Source organism: Eurosta solidaginis, chromosome 3 (genome assembly GCF_040869045.1).
Source record: "Eurosta solidaginis isolate ZX-2024a chromosome 3, ASM4086904v1, whole genome shotgun sequence".
In the NCBI taxonomy this organism is placed as follows: Eukaryota; Metazoa; Arthropoda; class Insecta; order Diptera; family Tephritidae; genus Eurosta; species Eurosta solidaginis.
Genome location: NC_090321.1, coordinates 216,134,253 through 216,157,914, shown reverse-complemented (window position 1 = coordinate 216,157,914; position 23,662 = coordinate 216,134,253). Strand labels below are relative to the sequence as shown.

At 35.7% G+C, this 23,662-nt stretch overlaps 2 protein-coding genes across 2 annotated transcripts in view; both read left to right on the top strand.

The window, feature by feature from the left end:
* Positions 1-1,371: 1,371 nt before the first annotated feature.
* On the top strand, positions 1,372-10,434 carry DUBAI (Deubiquitinating apoptotic inhibitor). Its single transcript, XM_067775052.1, has 5 exons — positions 1,372-3,041; positions 3,096-3,257; positions 3,321-3,511; positions 3,576-4,512; positions 4,722-10,434. The coding sequence occupies exons 1-5, from the start codon at positions 2,025-2,027 to the stop codon at positions 5,319-5,321; spliced, it is 2,907 nt and encodes a 968-aa protein (XP_067631153.1). The 5' UTR covers positions 1,372-2,024; the 3' UTR covers positions 5,322-10,434.
* Positions 10,435-14,037: 3,603 nt separating this feature from the next.
* Positions 14,038-23,662, top strand: part of Pdk (pyruvate dehydrogenase kinase) — a 97,021-nt gene continuing 87,396 nt past the window's right edge. The window contains exons 1-2 of the mRNA XM_067775051.1: positions 14,038-14,503; positions 15,364-15,493. Of these exons, the coding sequence (XP_067631152.1) occupies positions 15,391-15,493 (103 nt within the window). The 5' untranslated portion in view covers positions 14,038-14,503; positions 15,364-15,390. The remainder of the gene's footprint in view (positions 14,504-15,363; positions 15,494-23,662) is intronic.

The window sequence follows — 23,662 nt, the reverse complement described above, 5'->3', positions numbered from 1 at the left end:
CCCTCTCCATTTACTTTCATTTTAAATTAAATTCACTTCGATAATTCTTTCCGACACAATTCCTCTTTAGCACTTAAGCATATGATCCTCTGTGGGTGCTCCATGGAGCACTACAGTGAAAGCACTTTGGAAAGTACTCTCACGTATGTACTCTATGGATACTCACAAACAAAGCGAGAGTGGGATCACCTACTTCTCTCCTAGGACATCGCAGTGTTAATTGGAGCACATTTTTGTTTGAATACAGATTAGTTTTGGAATTCTCCTATACTCCCAAAGGAGTATTCCTTACATTATTTATGGGTACTCGCGTTTTTTGAAGGTACTCGCGTTTTTTGAAGGGTACTTTTTATTGTTGCTTTTCATGCAATTCGGTAAGCTAGCTAATGTTTTAACTGTAATAGCAGCGAAATACAGCTAATAATTTAAGTAAGCGAACAGCGATTGAACAGGTGATCGAGGCTGTTTACTATTGTGAACGTTTTTGTCAAACATTCGCCACTTGTATGAATTCTCAATTGATATATCTGAAGAAAGTTAATTTCTTTTGTTTTTCAATAATTGTTTGCTTTTTGTCCCGACGCTCGAAAGTATCTTCGTATGCAGATCTTGACGTGGAGAGAAATCGTAGCTACATGTCATATCTTGTACGCGTCTATGAAGCTACGCCTCATGTGCATCTTGCCTTACGACTCGTTGGAACGCTATATATACCTATCTCGATTCCTTCGCAGGTATCATTTGGTATTCGGAGCTAGCATTTGATAAGTAATTACGGTAATGTTTTACAAGACGGTGCACCACCTAATTTTTATCAAAAATTATCAAATGTGGTATCAAAAGACGCGTCTCGACCTCCGTTTTGAGAATCCGAAAGTGGAAATCAAAAAATTTATTTATGTCGAAAGTTATTAAAAAAAACCGTAAAATGACCCCAATAGGGTCCGAAATATGGGGCCCGATCCATAGTTTTTTTGCATAGAACACCTTTCTGCGTTGGCGGCCTTCGGACGCGCTTATTAAAAATTACCCTGGGTGGGTCCGACACCGGTTTGGGGATCAAAACTAAATGCGCACAGAACACCTTACTGCATTAGTGTGTGCGTATACAACAAATCTTCCAAAAAACAACAACCACATGAAAATTTGAAGTTATTTTTTGCCTATATCTTTTGATAGAAATAAAATTTTTGATTTCGGATTTTTAAAACGGAGGTCGAGAAGCGTCTTTTGATACCACCTTTGATAATTTCTGGTAAAAATTGTGTAATGACGATAAACTTGTCATGATGAAATTTGAGTTAAAAAATTTCAAAGCTGGCAGCTCAATGTACAATTTTTTTCGCCTTGACGTTAACAATTTCGCCGCAAAGGAGCAGGAGCAGCGTTAAAATTTTTGCGTTTTGCTGGTGTAAATTAATAAAAAACAATTTGATAAAAATTGGTAGAGATTTCAAAAAGTGAAAAATCCATAAATTTATTATATATAAAACGATTTGTATGTTGTAGCAACGGCAGCGTTCAAAGTTTCATCAATTCGACTTGTCTAACTACTCATACATGCTAGTGTGAGCACAAAGAAAAAAAAGTATATCAATTGGAAAACTTGTCAGCAATAAAGCAAACATATTGTTATCATTATAAAACTGCAATAATACCAAAGGGAACTCAACATATTCCCAGTAAAGGGAAGCTGCGTCATTGGATGTAAAAACCAGAAAGAAGTTTTTGCGAATCTTTAGAATACTGACTACTTTTCAAACTTTGCTTCTTGTACGTGTGTATTAAGGTCGTCGGGCGCCCGCTATTGGTCACTGTCCCCAAATTAGAGACTGTCAATTATATTAACTGTGCATACGCTGGTTTTACTTTTCCGTATAATTTGAACAAACCATAACGTCGACGTCCAGTGTTAACTGGAATTCCAAACATCGGAACGGTGCTAACGGCAAACGCCAGCCAACGCAAACAAATCGTTCCCAGGGAGCGGCAGACGTAGACGGCGCGTTTCCGTGTCCGCAAAAATGGCTGTGAAGCAAAATAACACGGAAGCGAATGCTACGCCCGCACCCGTCAATGGGAACTCTGGAGGTGGAGGGGGCGGTGGTACAACCGGCGTATCAGGTGGCGTTGGAAGTGTTGTGGGTGGTAGTGCTGGAGTCGGTGCTGTTAGCGTTGCTAACGGTGTTGTTGGTACTAAAACGAAAAAACTTAATTCCAATGTAAACATTGCTGGTGATGTTGTTAGTGTCAATGTCGAATCAGTAGAACCTGGTTGTAGTGGCGTGGGTGTCACTGTGCCCAATAAACCCAAAATAAATCAAAAAACTGCGACAGGAGTCAAGGAAAATAGTGGTATTGGAGATGCAGGTGCAGAAACAGGCAATATGAGTGGGCATACGAGTAAACAAACAACAGATATAACACATATATTACAGCTAATCGAATTGGTTGAATTGAAGCAACAACAAATAGCATTTAGTCATGATATTGTTGAAATCTATTTTCATTTGATAAAGGAGTTGGCACGTGTACAAATACCACGTACTACGCCAGGGGAGCTAAAACATTTCAAGGAGGATATTGTCAAAGTTGGCGCATTCTTCGGCAAAGCCAATGACAAGCGGGTTTATTTTTTTTACCTGCGTATAGTATGTCAACTCATAACTCAAGGCGAAGATGAGGCACCTTCATGCGCTATTGCTATAATATTTCAATTATTCAGCCCAGAAATGGTATTTGAGGCAGTTAAATCAATGTTGGACCATAAAATACCAGATCAAAATATAAAAAAGACTGTAAAGCTACTAAGCGATTGGTTGCGGTCGTGTAATTTTTGCCAAAATCTAAATCTATGGATTTTAGCAATATTGACGGGGCTACATGAGCAGCAAAAGTACACGCTATTTCGCGATATTGCACTAGAGAATATTGAACCTTTATTCCTTTTGTTAATATTGCCCGTGTTGCGTCCAAAAGTGTTTCCAATCGTATTTCACATGTTATCCTCCATCGATCAAACGCCAGTAGTGTTTCACAAGGTAGGATGACCATAATCATAAGATTTTGGGTTAAAAAAAAACTTTCTTTTTAAGATTTTACCCAAGTTTACGCGAGTTGTCGCGCATTTGAAGCAGCAGTCAAACACATCGGAAGATTATGCTGAGGATACTAAAACAATTTTACAAAAATTGGTTGATTTGACCAAGTCATTGATGGTGCGCTTCTATGGTTATGATGATTTGTACGAACAAGTGGTAAGTGGTGCCCTGCCAAAAAAAAAACATAAAAGATTAATAAACTAATTGTAAATATTAAAGGAACTTGCCATCAAGGATATACCATATTCGGTGGGTGTATCAAGCTATGGTAGCGGTCTAGAAAATGCCGATGATAACAGTGCGACTGCTGAAATTTTACCACATGATAGTAATGCCAAAGTTGGCCTAGTTAATTTAGGCAACACATGCTATATGAATAGCGTCCTACAAGCGCTAGCTATGACAAAAGAGTGAGTAATCTTTTAATTTCAAATAAAAAAACAGACCAACACATTCATTAATTTCTTCTTTCAGATTTAGTCGTGAAATCTTACTTTCGCAGAGTAAGTCACCATTGATGGTGAATATGCAACAACAGATTGCATTAATGCTTTACTCCAGACGATTTGAGCTAACACCATCACGTGTTTTAAATGCTACACGGCCACCTGGTTTTTCCGCGGGCGTACAACAAGATAGCTCTGAATACCTGGGGTATTTGCTAGAAACTTTGCACGAACAGGAAATGTTGTCTCGTAAACAGAAACCAGTTACTGACTCCACCAATGCTACTACCGCAAAAGCAATTGTGAGCGCACAAGTTGCTGCAAATGCTGTTGCTGATGGTGAAACAATCTCTGAACCGATTGCCAAAAGTGCTAAACAAGCAGATAAGGATAGTAATAGTTGTTATGTTGAAGGCGACGGCTGCGTCGGCGTCGAGGGCGCCACAGCGTGTTTTACACATCAAACAAACAAAAAAGGAACACCCACCATAACTATGAATGCTACCAGCAACAATAGCGTCTCTGTCACCGATGTGGATAATAATATAAATAATGCATCGAGTAACAACACTAACAACAGCAACACACTTGCAACATACACTACCACCATTGAAAAAACTTTTACTGGCAAATTGGCAACTACGTATGAGTGCTTGACTTGTGGTTGGAAAAGTCGCATTATCGACAGCTTTCGGGATTTGCAATTATCATTTCCTGAGGTAAAAAATGAATGCGCCTCCAATTACTCCGTCCAGGATCTCATCGATTACTATTGTTCGCCAGAGAAACTGTATGGAGATAATCAATATTTTTGTGAACGTTGCAAAAAGTTATGCGATGCTGAGCGTTATATCAATGTTATTAGTGCGCCAAAGAATTTAATCTTAACATTGAAACATTTTAAATACGATCAAAAGTATCACACACGCGCAAAATTAATGCACAAAGTGTTTCATGACGAGAAGGTTAGTAATCGTTTATATTTTTTTACTGTTTAAGTGAAATGAACGAATTCATATAATATGAAATGTGACTATTTTCGCTCTAACTTTAAAATCTTCACTTCATATACGCTTCATACCTTATATTGTTAAGCATTGTTTTAACTGTTTTTGAAAACATGACAAAAATTTATTCTTAATTCATTGACAGCCGTATTCACCTACTCTTGCAGGTATCGGTTAAAGTTTGCGCTGAAGACACATTGGAAGAGATTTCCTCTGTTCATTATGATCTTTATGCTGGTGTTGTTCATTCTGGTTTCAGCATGGATTCCGGGCACTATTATACTTATGCGGCTGATGTTACAAATAAATGGTATAAATTTAATGATAATATTGTTACACCATCGAAATCGGAGGAATTGCATAACCTTACACCACCCAATACACCCTATATACTATTCTATCAAATGGGGGCACGCTCAAATGAGGTTGGTGCAGCATCATTATCTTTTGAAGGCTCTACTACAACTAAAGTGATAAAAGTAGATGTGCCGAGTCCATTAACATTGGAGGAACTAGCACCGGAATTGCGTAGTTATATTGATCGTGATAATTACGTTTTTACTGAAGAAGTAAAAGAACGTATTTTGAAGAGTGGCGGACGTGCAGCATTGCAAAGGGCGCTAGCTGCTAAACGTAATGGCGGTCAAGGAGGAGGCGGTGGTGGACGTAATGATTACGATGATGATAATGATTCTGATCAACCGCCACCTGCTAATGGCTGTGGTGGTAATGCGCTCGACATTAATGTTAATCGCTTTGTATTCTAAGAAGCAGCATTATGAGTGTGATGTGTGTGGAACGTGAACAAAATTGTATAATTTTGTTTTTTGATTGTAGTTTTTTTGTAAAGAAATACACATCGTACATACATACATTTTATAAAAATGTTAATGATGATAATGAAGAGAATATGGTATGAATGAAATGCATGTGAAACTCACATAAAAAACAATTTTGTGTTGTTATGAGACGTTTCATATATGCCTGCGTTTGGCAAATTTGTGAGATTTTAATTTGAATATGGTGTTCAATCCTTAGCACGATTACGTTATACACATGTATGCTTACAAAGGCATGTACACTAGAGTCATCAACAAACGCCTATAATCCCTCTAGTTTATATGTAGTATGTATTTACATGTATCATATGAATACAAACTTAATATACATATAATATGTCTCGTAGGTTGAGTGAAAGATCGCTCTCTCTTGCCCAGGCAGGTTCTGAATGCAATGTCTGTAAGTACGGCTGCACTTCTTAAAAGTTTTTCGCGAGCTTTATTGTAGCTCCAACAACAACGCTCTACCACAACTCATGGTTGGATAATATGGTTATTGGGCATCCTTATTGCATTATAGATTCGACTGATCTGCAGTTAAACTAGGATGAAAATTCTGATATAAATAATGCGAATTCAAATAAAACCGTGATGGTAAGGAAACTTAGGTACTTTGAAGTAGGGCTATAAAGATTTGTTGAAGTAAAATAATTTTAGACCCAATAGCCAAATATCAAGCCCTTAAAAAATCATAATTCGATACCACTAATTTGTATTTGTAACTTTTAAATGAAAACTACTTTAATTTAAACTAAATGGGTCCTATGCATAAAAGGTAAGGATTTACCCAGACTCGAATTTCTGACAAACAGGTGTACATTTTGTTTGTGTAGCAAAAACAAACAAGACATATTTTACTTAGATGTTGAGTTCTGATCAAATGCGCCCATTTTATGCTTAACACTTTATGTAAACACAAAAATTGTTAAGGTTTAACTGATTCCATTTGTAATTGTGTTTTAAAGTTGCACTGACAAATTAGACCTAAACCTTAATTTGCCGTTGAACTGTAGATATTACTACTATACCTAAGTTAAATAATTTCGTTAATAAATTTATTTTCAAAAGCAAATATTTTTTTTCTATTCAAGAATACATTAATTAATTATCGCTTGACCGTCTAGACGATTTTAGCAATCTCGTAGCTTCTCTAGCAGCTAATCGGGAGTACCATGCACGACTTCCTTCACCAGCTTTTACCAAATCAGTGGAGACCTCCCCTTTCTCTTCTGTCAATTTCGGGAGTGGAAAGAAACTTTGGGAGCCGAAGCATCTTTATCATTTAGACAAGCATGACCCAGCAGCGCAGCGGTAGGTAGGAAGCGATATTTTTTCTCGCATTGAGATACCATACCGATACATAGATACGTTTAGAATGATATACATATGTAGGGCTCGTACACTCGAACCCTATATATATGAATATACAAGACCGCATCACTGTAATTTAAGTCAAGCAAGTTATCAGAGGGTACAATTTAATATTCCATGCGGTTGATTTCGAGTGTTTAGTCGTTTTGTGAGTATTTGTATGAATGAATATATGCGAACATGTGTGAGCTATTGTGCATGTGGTAAAAGTTGCTTTATTCTTGTGATTCCGTTTAATTTATGAAACTATTTTTTGAATTTCCTTATTTTTTCGAAATGATATATTTATAACATACTTACACGGGCGAGTAAACAAATAGCAACAAAATTGCAAATTTTGCCAGTTATTGTCTTGCGTTTTTAAAATTTTTGATTTTGTTTATTAAAAAAACTTTAACGAAGTGCATAACGAAAACAAAGTAAACCAATTTTAAAATACTTGTCGCGATATACATACCTCCGAGGAGATCTCAGCCGAGCTTCTATACCAATTTACGTGGTGATACTTTTTAAATTCTCCTACAAATTGACGGGACGAGACCTACAAGCGTTATACAGACTCTGAACGACATCTGCAAGCAGATGAATTTTCGCCTCGCTTAACATTTTTGTTTCTTATTGAAAAAACTATTTTCTAAAGACTTTGATATTGCTTTTCCTTGAACCCAGGATCTTTAGTGTGGTAGGCGACCACTCTACGCCACGCCACAGCGGCCGCCAATAACCGTCCCGAAACAAGCCTTTTTGATAGCGGTTTAAAATAGTTGCATATCTCCAGGCGCGAATTTGTTATTATTAGATTTAAACTTTTTGTATAACACATTTGTCATTGTTCAAAAAACATTCTATTTTAAAAGTAAGTAAAGGTGTCTAGGTTCGGGTGTAACCGAACATTATATACTCAGCGTGAGCTTCAATTGCACATTTCATTTCAGATAAATTACTTTTCTACAGAACACGTGGCACCGCCTGTTGAAAAAAATGCCTCCCCATTTCCTCGTACAATAAAACTTGATAAGTGAAATATCATTGATTCAAAACTATTTTTTGCTAAGTTCTAGCTTATTATTCTAGTCTACGACCCTTTTAAACTTCTTTTATATCTAAGTTGCCGTGGTCTTTGACCGATCCCGTCCATTTTTACTAAAAATATTTTCTGCTATAAGGAAAATATGTGTACACAATTTTCTTACAATCCGTTAATTTTTCTTCGAGTTATGGCTCCCGAAACATAGAAAATTGCTTAGTCGTAAAAAGGGCGGTGCCACGTCCATTTTTTTAAATTTGAAGTTTTTCCTATTTATTGTTATAAATCCACTTGGGAAATGAAATAACATTGAATAAAGCTCTTTTTTGCAAAGGTATAGCTTATTTTATTCGTCCACGACCCTTTTAAAAATCTTTTATATAAAAGTGGGCGTGGTCTTCAACCGATTTCGTTAATTTTTCTTCAAAGCATTCTTTATAGTAAAGGCAACCTCTTTGCCGAATTTTGTTACGATGGGTTTAACGATTTTTGATTTATGATTAATAATATTTATAAAATTGAGTTTATCACGCTCATTTAAACAAATTTTCAAATTTTTATCAAGAGTCTCAATATCAGTCCACACGTCAAATTTCACCATTCTAGGTGTATTTATTCAATAATCAAGGTTTTTGTGTTTTCTAAAATGTTATATATATAAAAAGTGGGCTATCATTCCAATCTATTCTGGGTCCAGATAAGCTCGTGTACCAAATTTGGTGAAGATATCTCAATAATTACTCAAGTTATCGTGTTAACGGACAGATGGAGGAACGGACGGACATGGCTTCATCAAATATTTTTTCGACACTGATGATTTTGATATATGGAAGTCTATATCTATCGATTCCTTTATACGTGTACAACCAACCGTTATACTATCAAAGATAATATACTCTGTGTGCAAAGCACGCTGAGTATAATAAGATGCAACATGATTATCATTATCTTTGCATATATGGACCAAACAGCAGCGTTTTTACAATTTTTTTCGTTAAATAAATGATAAGTTTTGATTTTAAAATTTAAATTGATTGACGCTAAATTTCATCAAGACTATCTTTTGCTGTTTCTTGGTGCATTTTTTTAATACATTTTGTTAACATTCTTAAATTGTTTGCTTTTTCCCATGAACATTTTTTGCTGACAAGAAAGTTACCTTGACCCGAATCGCATGATTTCCTACCCTTTTATGAGAAAGTAAAGTAGATGGATTAAAATATTCCAAAACTAAGAGTATGTAACGATTTGGCGGCTTTACTAAAATTGTCGGAGTTTTCACAATTAAAGTAATGAATGCTTAACGAACTACCCATTATCAAACTATCACAAATCGGCTGTGTAGAATATCATTCTATCTCGGTTGTCGTTTCGAAAACGCCCTATCTCAGTAAACTTTTGGAATAAAGTTCCGAAGAACGCCCTATCGCAGAATTTTATGTTCGGGTTTGACTTTGCTACTGCGCTCAAAAAGCAATTTCCGACAAAGCGAATCATATTTTGAGTTATGGCACTTCGAAAAAATTCTGAGATAGACATCTTTTGAAAAGAATTTGAGATCGGGCGCTTTTAAGCAAGCAGTAAAGATACGGTGAATGATATTTAGGTGTCAATTGCTCCTGAAATGTGTACTTCGAATTTAGTGTTTTTACAAATAGTTTATAGCAGGGACGGAAAATAATAATTTTTTTTTTCGGAGTCGAAAAAGTCCGGGTCAAAAAAATTGTCCTAGGTGAAAAGGTTTGAGTCCTCAGGTATTCCTATAGCAATATCATGTCGAATCATTCATCCTTTTTATTTTTCGAACCTTTTCCATAAAGTCCACATATAAAAGTAAAATCTGTATTTTTATTTTTTGAGTCCGATAGAACTAGTACTACTAGGTAATAAAAATCGGAAAATAATTTTTATCTTGATCCAAATATATGTATTAAAAGTCCCAAATTAACAGTTTTACAAGGAAATATATTATAAAAGGAATAATAGTTTCCGTCCCTGGTTTATAGGGTGTGGTTATTATTTAATAAAAAAATACGTGCTTCTTTCTCTTTATTTGTTAATATTTATAATTTGCCATTATTGTTTATTTCCTCTTATATTACATAGATGTGTGTTAGTTCCCTTTTTATAACATAAGTTTAAAGTTTTATGCGCAAACAAAATTAAATATAAAATAAAGAAAATTCTTAATTTATAAACAAATATACCTACAAATATGTACTATATGAAACCGGAAATAAAAATTTTAAATACTTAGTATATTAGTATCTATGCATATGAACCTATATACTTACCTTGTTATAAATAAAAAAAATGTGTTTAACAATTAAATTGTTATACATAACTAGTACATACTTATAATAAACGCATACCTAACTAAATAAAAAATAATAATAAATTAACATCAAGATAGCTTCTTTAATATAAAAGTAAATAAATGGCTCATAAAATAATTAATAAAATAATAATTTTATTTATCTTGAAAAATATATATCTATCATGTATCGGGCTCACAATGCCTACACCTACTTGGTTACTTGTCAAAATATACAAACAAAAATACTATTTTAAGTTTCTTTTAATGTTTTACATAAATACGTACATACATTTCTCTTAGTTGAATAAATATGCATCTGAAGCAAACACAAATATTATTTTTAAACGGTTTTATTTCGGTTGAGTTGACTGGCTCGAATTTTGTAATTGAAATTTAAGTAACTTCCCGATAATGTACAGGCTTGAAATTTGGAGTATAGTTCAGAACACGATGACAATGCAATAATAAGAACAAAAAAATCGCCGCTAGGTGACGCAAGGATCGAGATATTCACAAAAATCGTATTTGTGGTCCGATTTGGCTCATATTTGGAACACTTAATACATACAAGAATAGAAAGCGACCTCTGAAAAAAAGTCGCCGCTAGGTGGCGCACGGATTGAGATATTCACAAAAATCGTATTTGTGGTCCGATTTTGCTCATATTTGGAACAAATATTAAGTACAGTCCGGTAGAAATAACATCAAAATATTTTGGAGTTCGAAGGAGGGACAAGCATACGTGGCGCAGAGTCGAGTAAAGCCTTTGGAAGGATTATGTATTGAGGACATAGATTGTAACAAATTGTCAGGAAGAGTCCTTGTTATAATGAGTCACTAAATGAACTAAATGAAGAAATAATAGGCAATTAAATAAAGATTAAAAACTTGAAAATAAAATAATAAAAAAAATATTTTTAAGTTAAACGGTTTTATTGAAATGATAATACTAAAAGCTAGAAAATAATTAGGTAGATCCTAGGTACTAGTCATTACGCTCCTCATCAATCTAGGGCGTTGATCAGACAAATAAAAGCGTTGTATTTGTATTTTGTATTTTAGAAATTTCACGCGTCCAACGCTTTTATTTAATTGTCTGATGAACGCCCTATATTGATGAGGAGTGTGATGACTAGTACCTAGGACCTACCTAGTTATTTTCTAGCTTTTAGTATTATTATTACTTCATGTAACCATTGTTTTCAATAAAACCGTTTAACTTAATTTTTTTTTTTTATTTTATTTATTTAACCCTTTAAAGACAATTGTTGGTAGAACGCTTTGCACTTAGCTATACTTAGCAGAGACTTGACTTGAGAACTGTTGTTGTTGTTGTTGTAGTGATAAGGACACTCCCCGAAGGCCTTGGGAAGTGTTATCGATGTTGATTGTCCTTTGCCCGATATAGATCCGGTAACAAAGCTCCATTAAGGTACTACTAGCCCGACCATCTCGGGAACGCTTTATATAACCACATTAAACCTTCTAGGCCATACCGCACTCCCCACCCCCTACTTCCATAAGGAAATTGGGATCGCCAGGGCCTAGCCTGTTAAATATGTGTTTGATACATTCATATTTGTAACAGGATTCCCCTTGCGTAGGTGAGGTTGACAATTGGGTTACGGAAGCTTTGAAGCTATCAAGCTTTGTATTGTGCTTATTAACCCCTTGAATCCCACAACGTAGTCGTGGTCTGGCTTTGCGTTGTAGACAGCATATTCCGTCAAAGTATGAAGAAAACGTAGTATTATTGGTTTTGGGTCTACGCCTGAATGCTTTGTAGAGTGCTAGAGGAAATCTTTGCCACACTACTGCGCATTTGTATATGTCCAGGAGTCTCTTCAGCCTCTCTGGTCAGCGGCGGTTACTTCAAGTCCAAACCAATCAGTGTAGAAAGTGGGCTAATACTCTTACGAAGTCCCTTCACATTTGTGTCGCACATTTCAGTTCTGGCTAAGTGAGACTGAAAATAGGTGAAAGCAATTTTCATGTCAGATTGCGCTGGTGTCGCCCGATCTGCCGTTCTCCATAAAAATACGTGCAATCTACCCATCATGCATAAGATTGCGTTAAAAGCATCTACATATGGGGTATTCCATCCCATTTCGACCAATTTTGAACCCGACCCCTTTAGAATTGGCTGAAAGTTTTTCTTCTTTTTCTAGCTTACGAAAGACGTTTTTCAGAATTTTTTCAAATTTTTTTATCCAACTCAAAAAAAGTTATGAATTTAAAAAAAAACACCGTTTTAGTTTTCAAAATGCTATAAATTTTTCAAAAATTGACCGTTTGGGATCTGTTTTTTTTTTTAATTTCTTTTTAAATGTACTTTTCGAAAAAAATACAAAAACATTTTTAAAGTTTTTATTTTTTTTTAATTTTTCAGTTTTTCGAGATTTTTCGAATTTCGTCATTTTTTTTTCTCATAAAAAACTTCAATCAATACTGCAATCATCAATTTTATTTATATAACAAAAAAATGTAAGAAAATGATTTTTAAGTATTCTTTTCTTTATATATTATGGTAATCTACGATTAAAATAACCAGGATTAATGCACAAAAAACCAAACGAGTTTTATATACGTAACGGGATTTTTACTCATAACGGGATTGTGGAAAAAAATGGCGACAAGCCATATATCGGATTTTCAAATACATATTAACAATTTTGTGCCTGACGTGGTCCATTAAAAACCCAAAAAAATTAACTTTTCTGGAAATAACGGAATTGAATAAGTGATTTTAGACAACCTGGCAGTATAAGGGCTCTTTTAAGCACCTTGCCATACGACGCTTGCGAATGCAGTGTCTTAAATAGAAAGAAAAAATATTGCATTATTTAAATTTGTTTAATTTATTGTTTGATACAACACACTCTATGCCGTTTGTGTGTTTGTTCCGATCAGCTGACAGTTGCTCTACTAGGAAACGTATACTTTGACAATTGTTTTAAGTTCTCTTATGCGAAAACGTATTTCTATATATTTCATCTGAGGAAAAATGCAGTGCGCGACTCCAAATAAATTTTGTTACGTTTGTGGCTTATTCGTGTAAAAGTCTAGTTGAGGGATCGACTGCTAATACGCTAGCAAGAGAGAGGTGTCAAACGACGCGTCTTGACATCAGTGTTAATAATCAGAAGGCGGAAAATTAAAATTTTAACTCATTCAAAAGATATTAACGAAACACCGAAAAATGACCCGCGGGTCCCTCCGCAACCGGGGGTGGTATCCATAGTATTTTTGCGCCGAACACCTTTCTGCGTTGGCGGCCCTCGGCCGCGCTTTAAAAAAATTACCCTGGGTGGGTCCAACACCGGTTTGGAGACCGAAACTATATCCGCGCAAAACACTTATGTTCACAATTTTTTTGTGGGTACCCAAACATTACAACAACCACATGAAAATCGCCAAGTTCGGTTCCTAGGACAGAACTAAAGCTCGTTTTTGTAACGCAGTGAAATCTTCAAGTAGGTGAATAAGGCCAGTTTGACAATTTCTATCTGTTCGTCGTTGAAGATTCTCTATAGCTTTACGTTTCTCGCCATATAAAGTCTTTTAAAAGATTTTTTAGCAGGCCGCATTTGAGACCTGCTTAAATGTAATATTACTAATGGTCTTATGTTGTATGAGATCACGCTCACATCAGGCAACCATCCCAGCAGAAGAGGTATATTTTCCCTTCGGGTTCTTAAATGAGTTCATAATAAGAATAAACAATTTGAATAAGATACTTTTTTTGACCCTCTTTTGGATCCGAATGTGTGCCGGAATTTTTAAATTTATATCATTTTTTAACATGAAATTGCATCTATCCAACCACACAGTGCAGACGCCACATATCTACAAATCAAGCTGTCAAAAACAGCTGATTGTGCACCAAAGCGCTTTAAAGCTCCACATTTGACAATCGAACAAAAAAGTTTGCAATTATTGGATTTGGGAAAGATAACAGTGCATTGAGATACCAGCTTGTGAGATAAATTTATTACCGATATATACATCCGATGCAAAAGTAAATAAATAAATAAGAAAAATATCAACAAACATAGTAACAGCAGTTGAGGTGTTGTGCACTTTGAATTACGAATATAACAACAACAAAATTGGAGCACAGCAACAAACAAACAATCAAGTTTCGCCCATCAATAGCTGGAAGAGTGGTTGAAGAAGAGTCGAGACGAAAGCAAAACAATCCAGAGCGTTGTGGAGAAAATCATAGAACAAGCAGAGAAAACAGTCAGTCTGAATTTAGCAGAGCAGCGCAACGGCTAATAACTTAACTCAGCCAAGTAAACGTGCATATGTACACATGCACATTTTTAGTGCAATGTAAAGGAATTTGAACAAATAAGTGGAACATCAACAAAAAAGGAGTTATTTAAACCACAGGTTGTTTATATTCGTGTATAAGTAATCGTTTTTTGCAGAAGTTAGCTACGAATAGTAAATAATAAGGTTTTAAGGTATAGAGACCTAGCGAGGTCCTCTAGCCACATATATACATACCTACAAACAAACGCGTACACCCTCCAGCTTGTTTAGCGGTGGTTTGATATCGAAAGGACAGTGGCCTTTTGAAGGTGACACTGACATTAACATCGGCATATCAGCATAATTGCATGTACAAAAGCAGCCGAGATTCAATTGAGTACGTGATTCTGGAAAATAAAATTTTAAGTGCATTATTAGAACATTGCAGTGACAGGCAGACATTGTTTACAGTGTTTTCGATTTATATACCTAGAATATCTGCGATCACAACAACAACACGTCTAAGAATTTATGAAATTGAATATCTGAATATACATTCATTCATAACCTGCCTTTTGTTTACGCTGCTAAGGACATACAAAAATGTTTAATCAAAATTAATGTTACCTGCGACCGCTACCTAAACAAAGCACTGACCTGGTAGAGTTGAATAGGATATATGTGACAAACCTGGTTGTTCAAACAAATGAAATCAAACGTTTTACTCAATATTAAATGTATTGACGTCATTAGCTTAGTGTGAAGTGTTTATTGGTGGAAACGTGGACAAGAAAAGAAATAAATAATCAGTAAAAATATCCGACAAACGTGAATTTGTGGCCAAAAATAGTATATTTAAGTAAAAACTGTTTGCTATAAAAAAAAAGAAACAAAATCATAGGGCAGACATACTTGCACAACATAATTAAACTAAAAGTAATAACGTAATTAAAAAATTAAGTAACCATAAGTCTATTAACTAAGATTTTTGGTGACAGGAAACAAATTGAATCAAAATCGCCAAAATGCGGATATTTCCGGTGCGCTTATCAAACATTACCAAAATGCTCGATACATATTCTCAATTTAATCCATCACCGTTATCGATAAAACAATTTATGGATTTCGGTAAGTACATATATTTTACAACAGAATGTTCAGTTAAAGGGCCAATTAATGGTGACTTATAACCATAAAACCATAACGTACATATATTGTACAACAGAATGTTCAGTTAAAGGGCCAATTAATGGTGACTTATAACCATAAAACCATACCGAGATAAAACCGCTGATCGAACCTACCTTATGGAATTCAATGTAATCGATTAATGGTGCCTTAACGCTAACGCCATAACCATACCATAGCCAACCAATTGGTTTTTGGTTTCTCGCCATATCCATAACCTAAAAATATTTGAGTTGGTGAATTTAATAACGTTTTATGGATTTTATCCATTGTTTTGGATACGTTATGACTAAGAGACTTATTTTTTCTGGAATATGTTTGTAATTGTTTGCGTCTTCTTCATTTTTATGAAATTTTCACAAATTTTAGGTTAAGGCACCATTAATCGATCACATTGGAGATGGTTATGGGTATGGGTATGGTTACGACTATGGCGTTAGCGTTAAGCAAGTTTAATTTGCCCTTAAGGGCCAATTAATGGTGACTTATCCATAACCAGATAAAACAGCTAATCGAACTTATGGAAATGGTGCTTTACCATAACGCTAACGCCATAACCATACCATAGTCAACCAATTGGTTTTTGGTTTGTTGCTATATCCATAACCTAAAAATATTTGAGTTGGTGAATCTATTAACTTTTTGTATATTTTATTTATTGTTTTGGATACTTTTTGACAAGGAGACTTATTGTTTGTGGAATATATTTGTAAACGATGGAGATGTTTATGGGTATGGTTACGACTATGGCGTTAGGGTTATTGAAGTCTAACTGGCCCTTTAAATATTTAAACTTTTACTACGTTTACACTAAGAATGTTATAAAGGTGAGCTTACTGGAATCACAACTCAAAAATGTGCTTTATCGAAAACGGAATTTATAGTTGGGCATAAGATAGACTGATCTTGTCAAGAGGACGCAGAAACTAATGATGCAAAGAAAATAAAAATAATGAGTGTGATTCATTTTATTCACTAGCTGCGACAATGAAGACAAAAAAAAAAAACAGCAAATTGAACAAGAAGCTAAAAGCCAGATAAATACTGTAAAATGCTTTTTTTAATCTACTCATCGTGTATCTTTTTGAATTGAATTGAACGAACCTTTGTTTCGCCCCAGTATGCTAAACGATCACGACATCAGACGAAAACAGCTGGCCTTAACGTGACAATAACATAGGAAATGTGTACTGTCTATAAGGAAAAGTTCCCCAAACTAAACAAATATGTCACATACAAACGAAAATATTATGAACAATGCACAAGGGTGTCGCATTCATGTAAAATTTTAAGATTTCCATATAAAATTAGATTAAATCATAGTACATACGGCGAATAGGAGAACTAGTGAATTGCTTATATATGTATGTAAATTTTTAGCTCAGCTCACAAAGGCCAAAACCACAAGATTAACTACAGCGGGTTAGAATATACCCGCGGTAGATATGCCTGTCGTAAGAGGCGACTAAAATACCGGATTCAAGGGGTTTGTGTAGCGCAACCCTTTCAGGTTGCCAGCGGAATACATAGCTTCTCCAAACCCAATTGTCAACCTCACCTATCCGTGACGAATCCTGTTTCATTAACAACCGAGGCTCTGGCGACCCCGAACTCGTCATGGATCTAGGAGGTGGGAGGGCGGGATGGCATAGAAGGTCGCATGTGGTAATAACACATCATTCCCAAGATGGTCGGGTTTGGTACCGGTACGTACCGGATCTGCATCCGTCAAAGGACCATCAACTCGATAACACTCCCCAAGGCCTTCGGGGAGTGTCCTTATCGCTGCAACAACAACAACAAAATTTTTCGTAACTGCTTTTTTGGAGAGTTTGATAGGTTGAACTGGCCGGTCCGTGAGAACCTCACTTAGACTCAATGAAGCAGAGGGGGAGGAGGGCCGCATTGAGAGCAACGGAGTTATTCCACTTTAAAAAAGACCGCAGGGGGTTATGTGGCTTAGAATATACCCGCGGTAGGTATGCCTGACGTAAGAGGTGACTAAAATATCAAATTGGTTCAAGGGGTTGTGTAGCGCAACCCTCTCAAGGAGTTGCCAGCACAATATATAGATCTCTAATCCAATTGTCAACCTCACCCACCAGTGGCGAATTCTGTTTCTTTAACAGCCGAGGCGCTGATGACCCCAATTTCCTCATGGATCTAGGAGGTGGGGCGGGATGGTCTATAAGGTTACCGGAACGTACCGGATCTGCATCCGGCAAAGGACCATCAAAATCAACACTCCCAAAGGCCTCCGGGGAGTGTTTTTATCGCTACAACAACAACGGTTAAAAAGCTTACAGTGAATGTGTTAACTATTCCCAAATATTATTTATCTCGTTTTTGGCCGTTAGTTTTTAGAGTAACTAAAATTTTTGCTTGAGTTGAAGGCCGGGTTTTCTTCGCAGACGCAGCTTAGGATTCCTAAGGATACTTCAGACTGAAGTCGAAATATTGAAAAATAAAAACTCAAATAAAATACACATCCAAGTGTTTTATTTAAGAAAACCCAGCCTTCAGCTCAACCAAAAATTTTAGTTATTCTATTCCCCAGATATGCAGATTAACACGGAATGAGAAAACTCATTCTCAAAACGGTGCAAAGAATTTGATGTAGTTCATCCCGTTGTTGTTGTAGCAGTGCTTCGCCCCAGCAAATAGGTGCGACCGATCATAAATTGTCATCAATATCCTCTAACGGGAGTCCAAGGAAACTTGCTGTTTCAACAGGGGTGGACCATAATGAGAGGGGTGTTAGAGGCGTTGGTTCCACAATACAGATGAAGAGATGGTTGGTGTCATGTGTGGACATGTTACAAGCAAGGCATACATTTTGTATGTCGTGGTTGATTCTGGATAGGTAAGAGTTTAACCTGTTACAGTATCCAAATCGAAATTGATCTAGAGTGACGCGCGTTTCCCTAGGGAGTGTACGTTCCTCTTCTGTAACCACACTTCATCCCGTTTATCGTATATTCCCTGACATATTTTCGTAAATAATAACTTGTAACATTAGTAATACATCATGAATTCAACTGTCAACAGTTTTTGGGGGATCTTCTAAGTTCGTATTATATATTAGAAGGCAGATGGAAATAACAATGGATTTTTAGGGGAAACACATTTCAAAGTATGACGAGCACTTCCGTAAATTTTTTCATCAAACCCATTTAAGTGCGCAAAGTTACTTTAGGTAAACTAAATAATGGATGACACCTCTCCCTTTTATGTCTGGTTTTTCGATGAACGTTTCCACTGCAGTTGAAGCTGAGGTTAGTTTACTTTAGACGCATTATTGAATTTTACTGCTCATCACAGTTCAAGTATTTGCATGAAGGCCGTTAAAATCTTGTAACCGACATGAGTTTCCAATTTCTACACAATAGCCTTATTTAATGCAAGGTATTGCCTAACACCTTTTTCATGTAAAGAAAGTTTATTTTTAAACGGTTTTATTTAACTTGACTTGAGCGGCCGGACGAACAGAATTTTGTAATTGAAATTTAAGTAACTTCCCGATAAGCTACAAGCTTGAAACTTGGAATTGTTCAGAACCCAATGACAATGCAATAATAAGAAAAAAAACTCCGATATCGTATTTGTGGTCCAATTTGGTTCATATTCGGAACACATAACACATACATGAATATAAAGCGACCTTTGAAAAAATCCCCGCTAGGTGGTGCAACAATCGATATATTCAAAAAAATCGTATTTGTGGTCCGATTAGGCTCATATTTGGAACACATATTACATACGTGAAAAGAAAGCGACACATGAAAAAATCGCCGCCAGGTGGCGCAAGGATCGAGATATTAAAAAAACCGTATTTGTGGTCCGATTTGGCTCATATTTGAAACACATATTACATGCATGAATAGAAAGCGACACATAAAAAATCAACGCCAGGTGGCTCAATGATCAAGATGTTCAAAAAATCGTATTTGGGGTCCGATTTGGCTCATATTTGGAAAACATACATATATGACATACAGGAATAGAAACCGCTTTAGTAAAAACAACTCACGCTAGGTGCCGCAAGAATTGAGATATTTAAAAAACTCGTACTTGATTTGTCCGATTTGGAACAAATATTACATACAGTCCGGCAGAAGTGACGTCAAAATACTTTGGAGTTCGAGGAGGGACAAGCATACGTGGCGCAGAGTCGGGTAAAGTCTTTGGAAGGATTATGCATTGAGGACTTAGGTTGTAACAAATTGGCAGAAAACAGTCCTTGTAATAATGAGTCACTAAAGGGACTAAATAGAATGAGAAATAATAGGCAATTAAATATAGACTAAAAACTTGAAAAAAAAAAAAATAAAAAAAAAAATGTCCATGTTAAACGGTTTTATTGAAAACAATACTTACATTAAGTAAAAATAATACTAAAAGCTAGAAAATAATTAGGCAGGTCCTTGGTACTAGTCATCACACTCCTCATCAATCTAGGGCGTTGATCAGGCAATTAAATAAAAGCGTTGGACGCGTCAAATTTCTATTGATAGTCATAAGTAAGACCAACTGAACCTTAATCAGGTTATGCTACGCATCACATTTTTAGAAATTTCACGCGCCCAACGCTTTTATTTACTTAGAACTAGGGCTGGGACTATCCGCATATTCGAATATACGGATATCCATACGGATATCCGTTGACACGGATAACATACGGACGGCATGGATATCCTCTTAATATTCGTTTGTGAAACTATCCGGATATCCGGATTTGTGAAGATCCGGTTAATAACCGTATTTTTGGATATCCAGTGAAAGCAAGAAATTATTTAACATTAATAACAATAAATTCGTGGGGGCATTTAAATCAATAAACAGTGAATACAAAAAAGGCTCGTATTGAGAAATATGTAATATGATGTTAAACTATTTTCTTAATAATAATTTAATAATCTGCAAAGATATTTTGTAAATAATTTTTCGATATTTGCTACGTTCAATTCTGATATGCAGATATTAAATTTTTATATTCCAGTACCCGGACATACGGATATCCGAATTTTCCATTTACGAATCCGGATATCCAGATAGTCGGATTTTTTGCTTAGCTATCCGGTTAATCGAATATCGAGTTTATCCGGATAGATGAAAAATCCGGATGCAGTTCACAGCCCTACTTAAGACCTACCTTATTATTTTCTAGCTTTTAGTATTATTATTACTTAATGTAAGTATTGTTTTCAATAAAACCGTTTAACTTAAAATTTGTTTTTAATTATTTGTTTTTGTATAAGCTTTTGAAAGAATGCTGTTCTGTGTTCGTGTCCTGCGCTCGCCAGGTCGAGGCTCCAGTTATTAGGGGCAGCAGAGTTGCCAGATCTCGAGGCAACAATTAAGCTAGGTCTTGCCAAGAGGACGAAGTTATTCTATAACATAAGTCCTGGCACCTAATTGTGATTCTTTCGTTTGGTCGTCAAACAAATTCTGGTGACACTATGGATATACTCAGTCCATGTGGGGTCTTTATTGATCGGCCAGTTCAAACGAACCTAACCTTAACTTTTGAAAGAATGCATGCTTTACTGGTAGTATTATGAGCAAACAAGCATTTTTCCCTGGGTGATACCGAAACAATTTTTGCAACAATGGCGGAAACAGTTTTCTTTGTTGTTGGTTTCCTGGCTTGTTTTTCAGATTTGGAGCCGACTACCAAGGTATTGCTTAAAAACGTTTTCAAGTACAGGGCCTTTATTTTTTTTTTAATTATAAGCTTTTGAAAGAATGTATGTTCTGTGTTCGTGTCCTGCGCTCGCTAGGTCGAGGCTCCAGTTATTTGGGGCTGCAGAGTTGCCAGATCTCGAGGTAACAATTCAGCTAGGTTCTAGAAAACCGAGTATTGCCGTTATCGCTTTTTTTCGAGCAGACCTTTTCGTATATTGGATCTGGCTTTTAAATATTATATTCCTATACAAACTAGTTTGAGTTCCCTTATGGGGTAATCTCGTGTTTATAGGAGACTGTAAGGGTTGCGTTGACCACTACAACCAATTGTCCTTTCTTTCAAATGAGGTCAGGGTTAACTAGATCGAGTCCCTTTAAAACACAAAGCTTGGTTGTTGAAGCGATTAAAAAGCTAAAATATGTTGGAAACTAGAAATTGCCTTTTTTCACTAATCCGTGGAGTGAAGTTGCCTTTCATAATTAACAAAGACACAGGGTAAAAAGTAAAGAATTACCACAACTTGTCCTACCTTTTTTCATTTTCTTTCAAGGGCGAATATACATGAAATAATTCAATTTATTATTTCCTCAATAATTGTGTGGCTTAATGACATAATTAATCAAACCCAAAAGTGTAATACCGTTTTCACACAGAAACTTAATCGAATCACAATTCTATTTAATAAAATAATTAAGTTTCCCTTTTCATACAGGGCCTTTTGCTTCATTAAGGGAACATCTGGCAGCAGCCCCAAATAAAAAATTTAGTTTTCTTCTTAACTATAAATACAATCAAAATAAAATGCATGCGCAACTATTCAAATATCTTGCACATAACCAAATATGTGCCTTTTTTCGAAAAAGCCATATTATCTTTTACGGCGAAATTTAAATTTTGAGTTTTTTGTTTTTCTATTTTTCATAAGTTATGAAAAATAATTTATTTTTGATAGTCATTTGTTACATTGACAATGCAATTCCAAGAACCAAGCAAAACCGACTCGATTAGGCATTTAATAAAGCAATAATGAGATAATTAAGAATTTGCATTTTGTATGGAAGATTGAGTTCAATTAGGGCTTTAATGTAGAAAACTTGATTAATTATTTCATTAAGCCTCTGTGTGAAATTGACATAACTCTCAATAATATAAAGTCATGGCCGTCTGATTTTCAATCTGTTATGTATATGAACTCAACTAGCAGACCCGTCAGACGTTGTTCTGCCCTAAATTTGGTATATCTCCATACATTTTAATAAGCTTTTTTTTTTTACTTTAAAGCTCTCAGCAACAACTTTCATTTGATATCCATATTACACACACATTCTAGGGGTATCCGGGTCCAGGTTTTGCCCACATCTTGAGACCCTAGTCACCCAGCGGTATAAAAATTACTCTGTACTAAAGCGCTCATCAACAGCTTCAATTTGATACCCATAATGTAAAAACACATCCTAGTGTTACCCTGATGCACGTTTTGGCCTATATCTCCAGACCCCTAACAAATAGGTATGAAAACTACCCTGTACTAAAGCACTCATCAACAGCTTTCATTTGTTATCCATATTGTATAAACACTTTCTAGGGGTACCCGGGTCCACGTTTTGGCCTCAATCTCGAGACCCTAGTCACCAATAGGTATGAAAACTACCCTGTACTAAAGCACTCATCAACAGCGTTATCCATATTCTATAAACACATTCTAGGGGTACCCGCGTCCACGTTTTCGCTTATATCTCGAGACCTTAGTTACCCGCGGGTACGAAAAATACCCCTTATCAAAGTACTCATTCGATATCCATATTGTACAAACATATCCCAGGATTACCCACGTCCACGTTTTGATCTCAAGACCCTATCCAGAACGGGATAAAAATTAGCCTATTTCCTGTCTCCTGGTTCTAAGCTACCCCTCCACCAATTTTCAGCCAAATATGTTCATCCGTTACTTCCTCTTCAATCACTCTTTATCTATTAAAAAAAGCGCATCAAAATCCGTTGCGTATTTTTAAAGGTTTAAGCATTCAAAGGGACATAGGGACAGAAAAAGCGACTTTGTTTTATACTATGTAGTGATGTACATCCGTACATACCTATAAACCTACGCCCGAAGTTAAATAACGCAGCGAATGCTATATATGTACGTATGTATGTGTCGTATCAAGCCTCACTCAAAAGCAATTAGCGCGTACAGTTCATAGCGAACAAACACACATACGCATTTTTTGATAAAAATGTTACTTTTGTTTAAACAACTTGGCTGATATAAGAAAGGAATCAAGTACTTTTTTTGATGCAGATCGAAGGTAAATATTTCAAAGTTTTACTGAAAAGTAGAATTTTTGAAATCCATCCATCCGTTTATGAGTTATAGCTGTGTAAACAAAAATTTTATGATTATTTGCTACATTTTGGCAATTTGC

Bases quoted from the DNA above. Each gene is read 5' to 3' on its own strand.
- DUBAI (XM_067775052.1), top strand. From the start codon at position 2,025: ATGGCTGTGAAGCAAAATAACACGGAAGCGAATGCTACGCCCGCACCC. The intron at 3,512-3,575 runs GTGAGTAATCTT...TTCTTCTTTCAG, and splicing joins GCGCTAGCTATGACAAAAGA to ATTTAGTCGTGAAATCTTAC. The intron at 4,513-4,721 runs GTTAGTAATCGT...CTACTCTTGCAG, and splicing joins AAGTGTTTCATGACGAGAAG to GTATCGGTTAAAGTTTGCGC.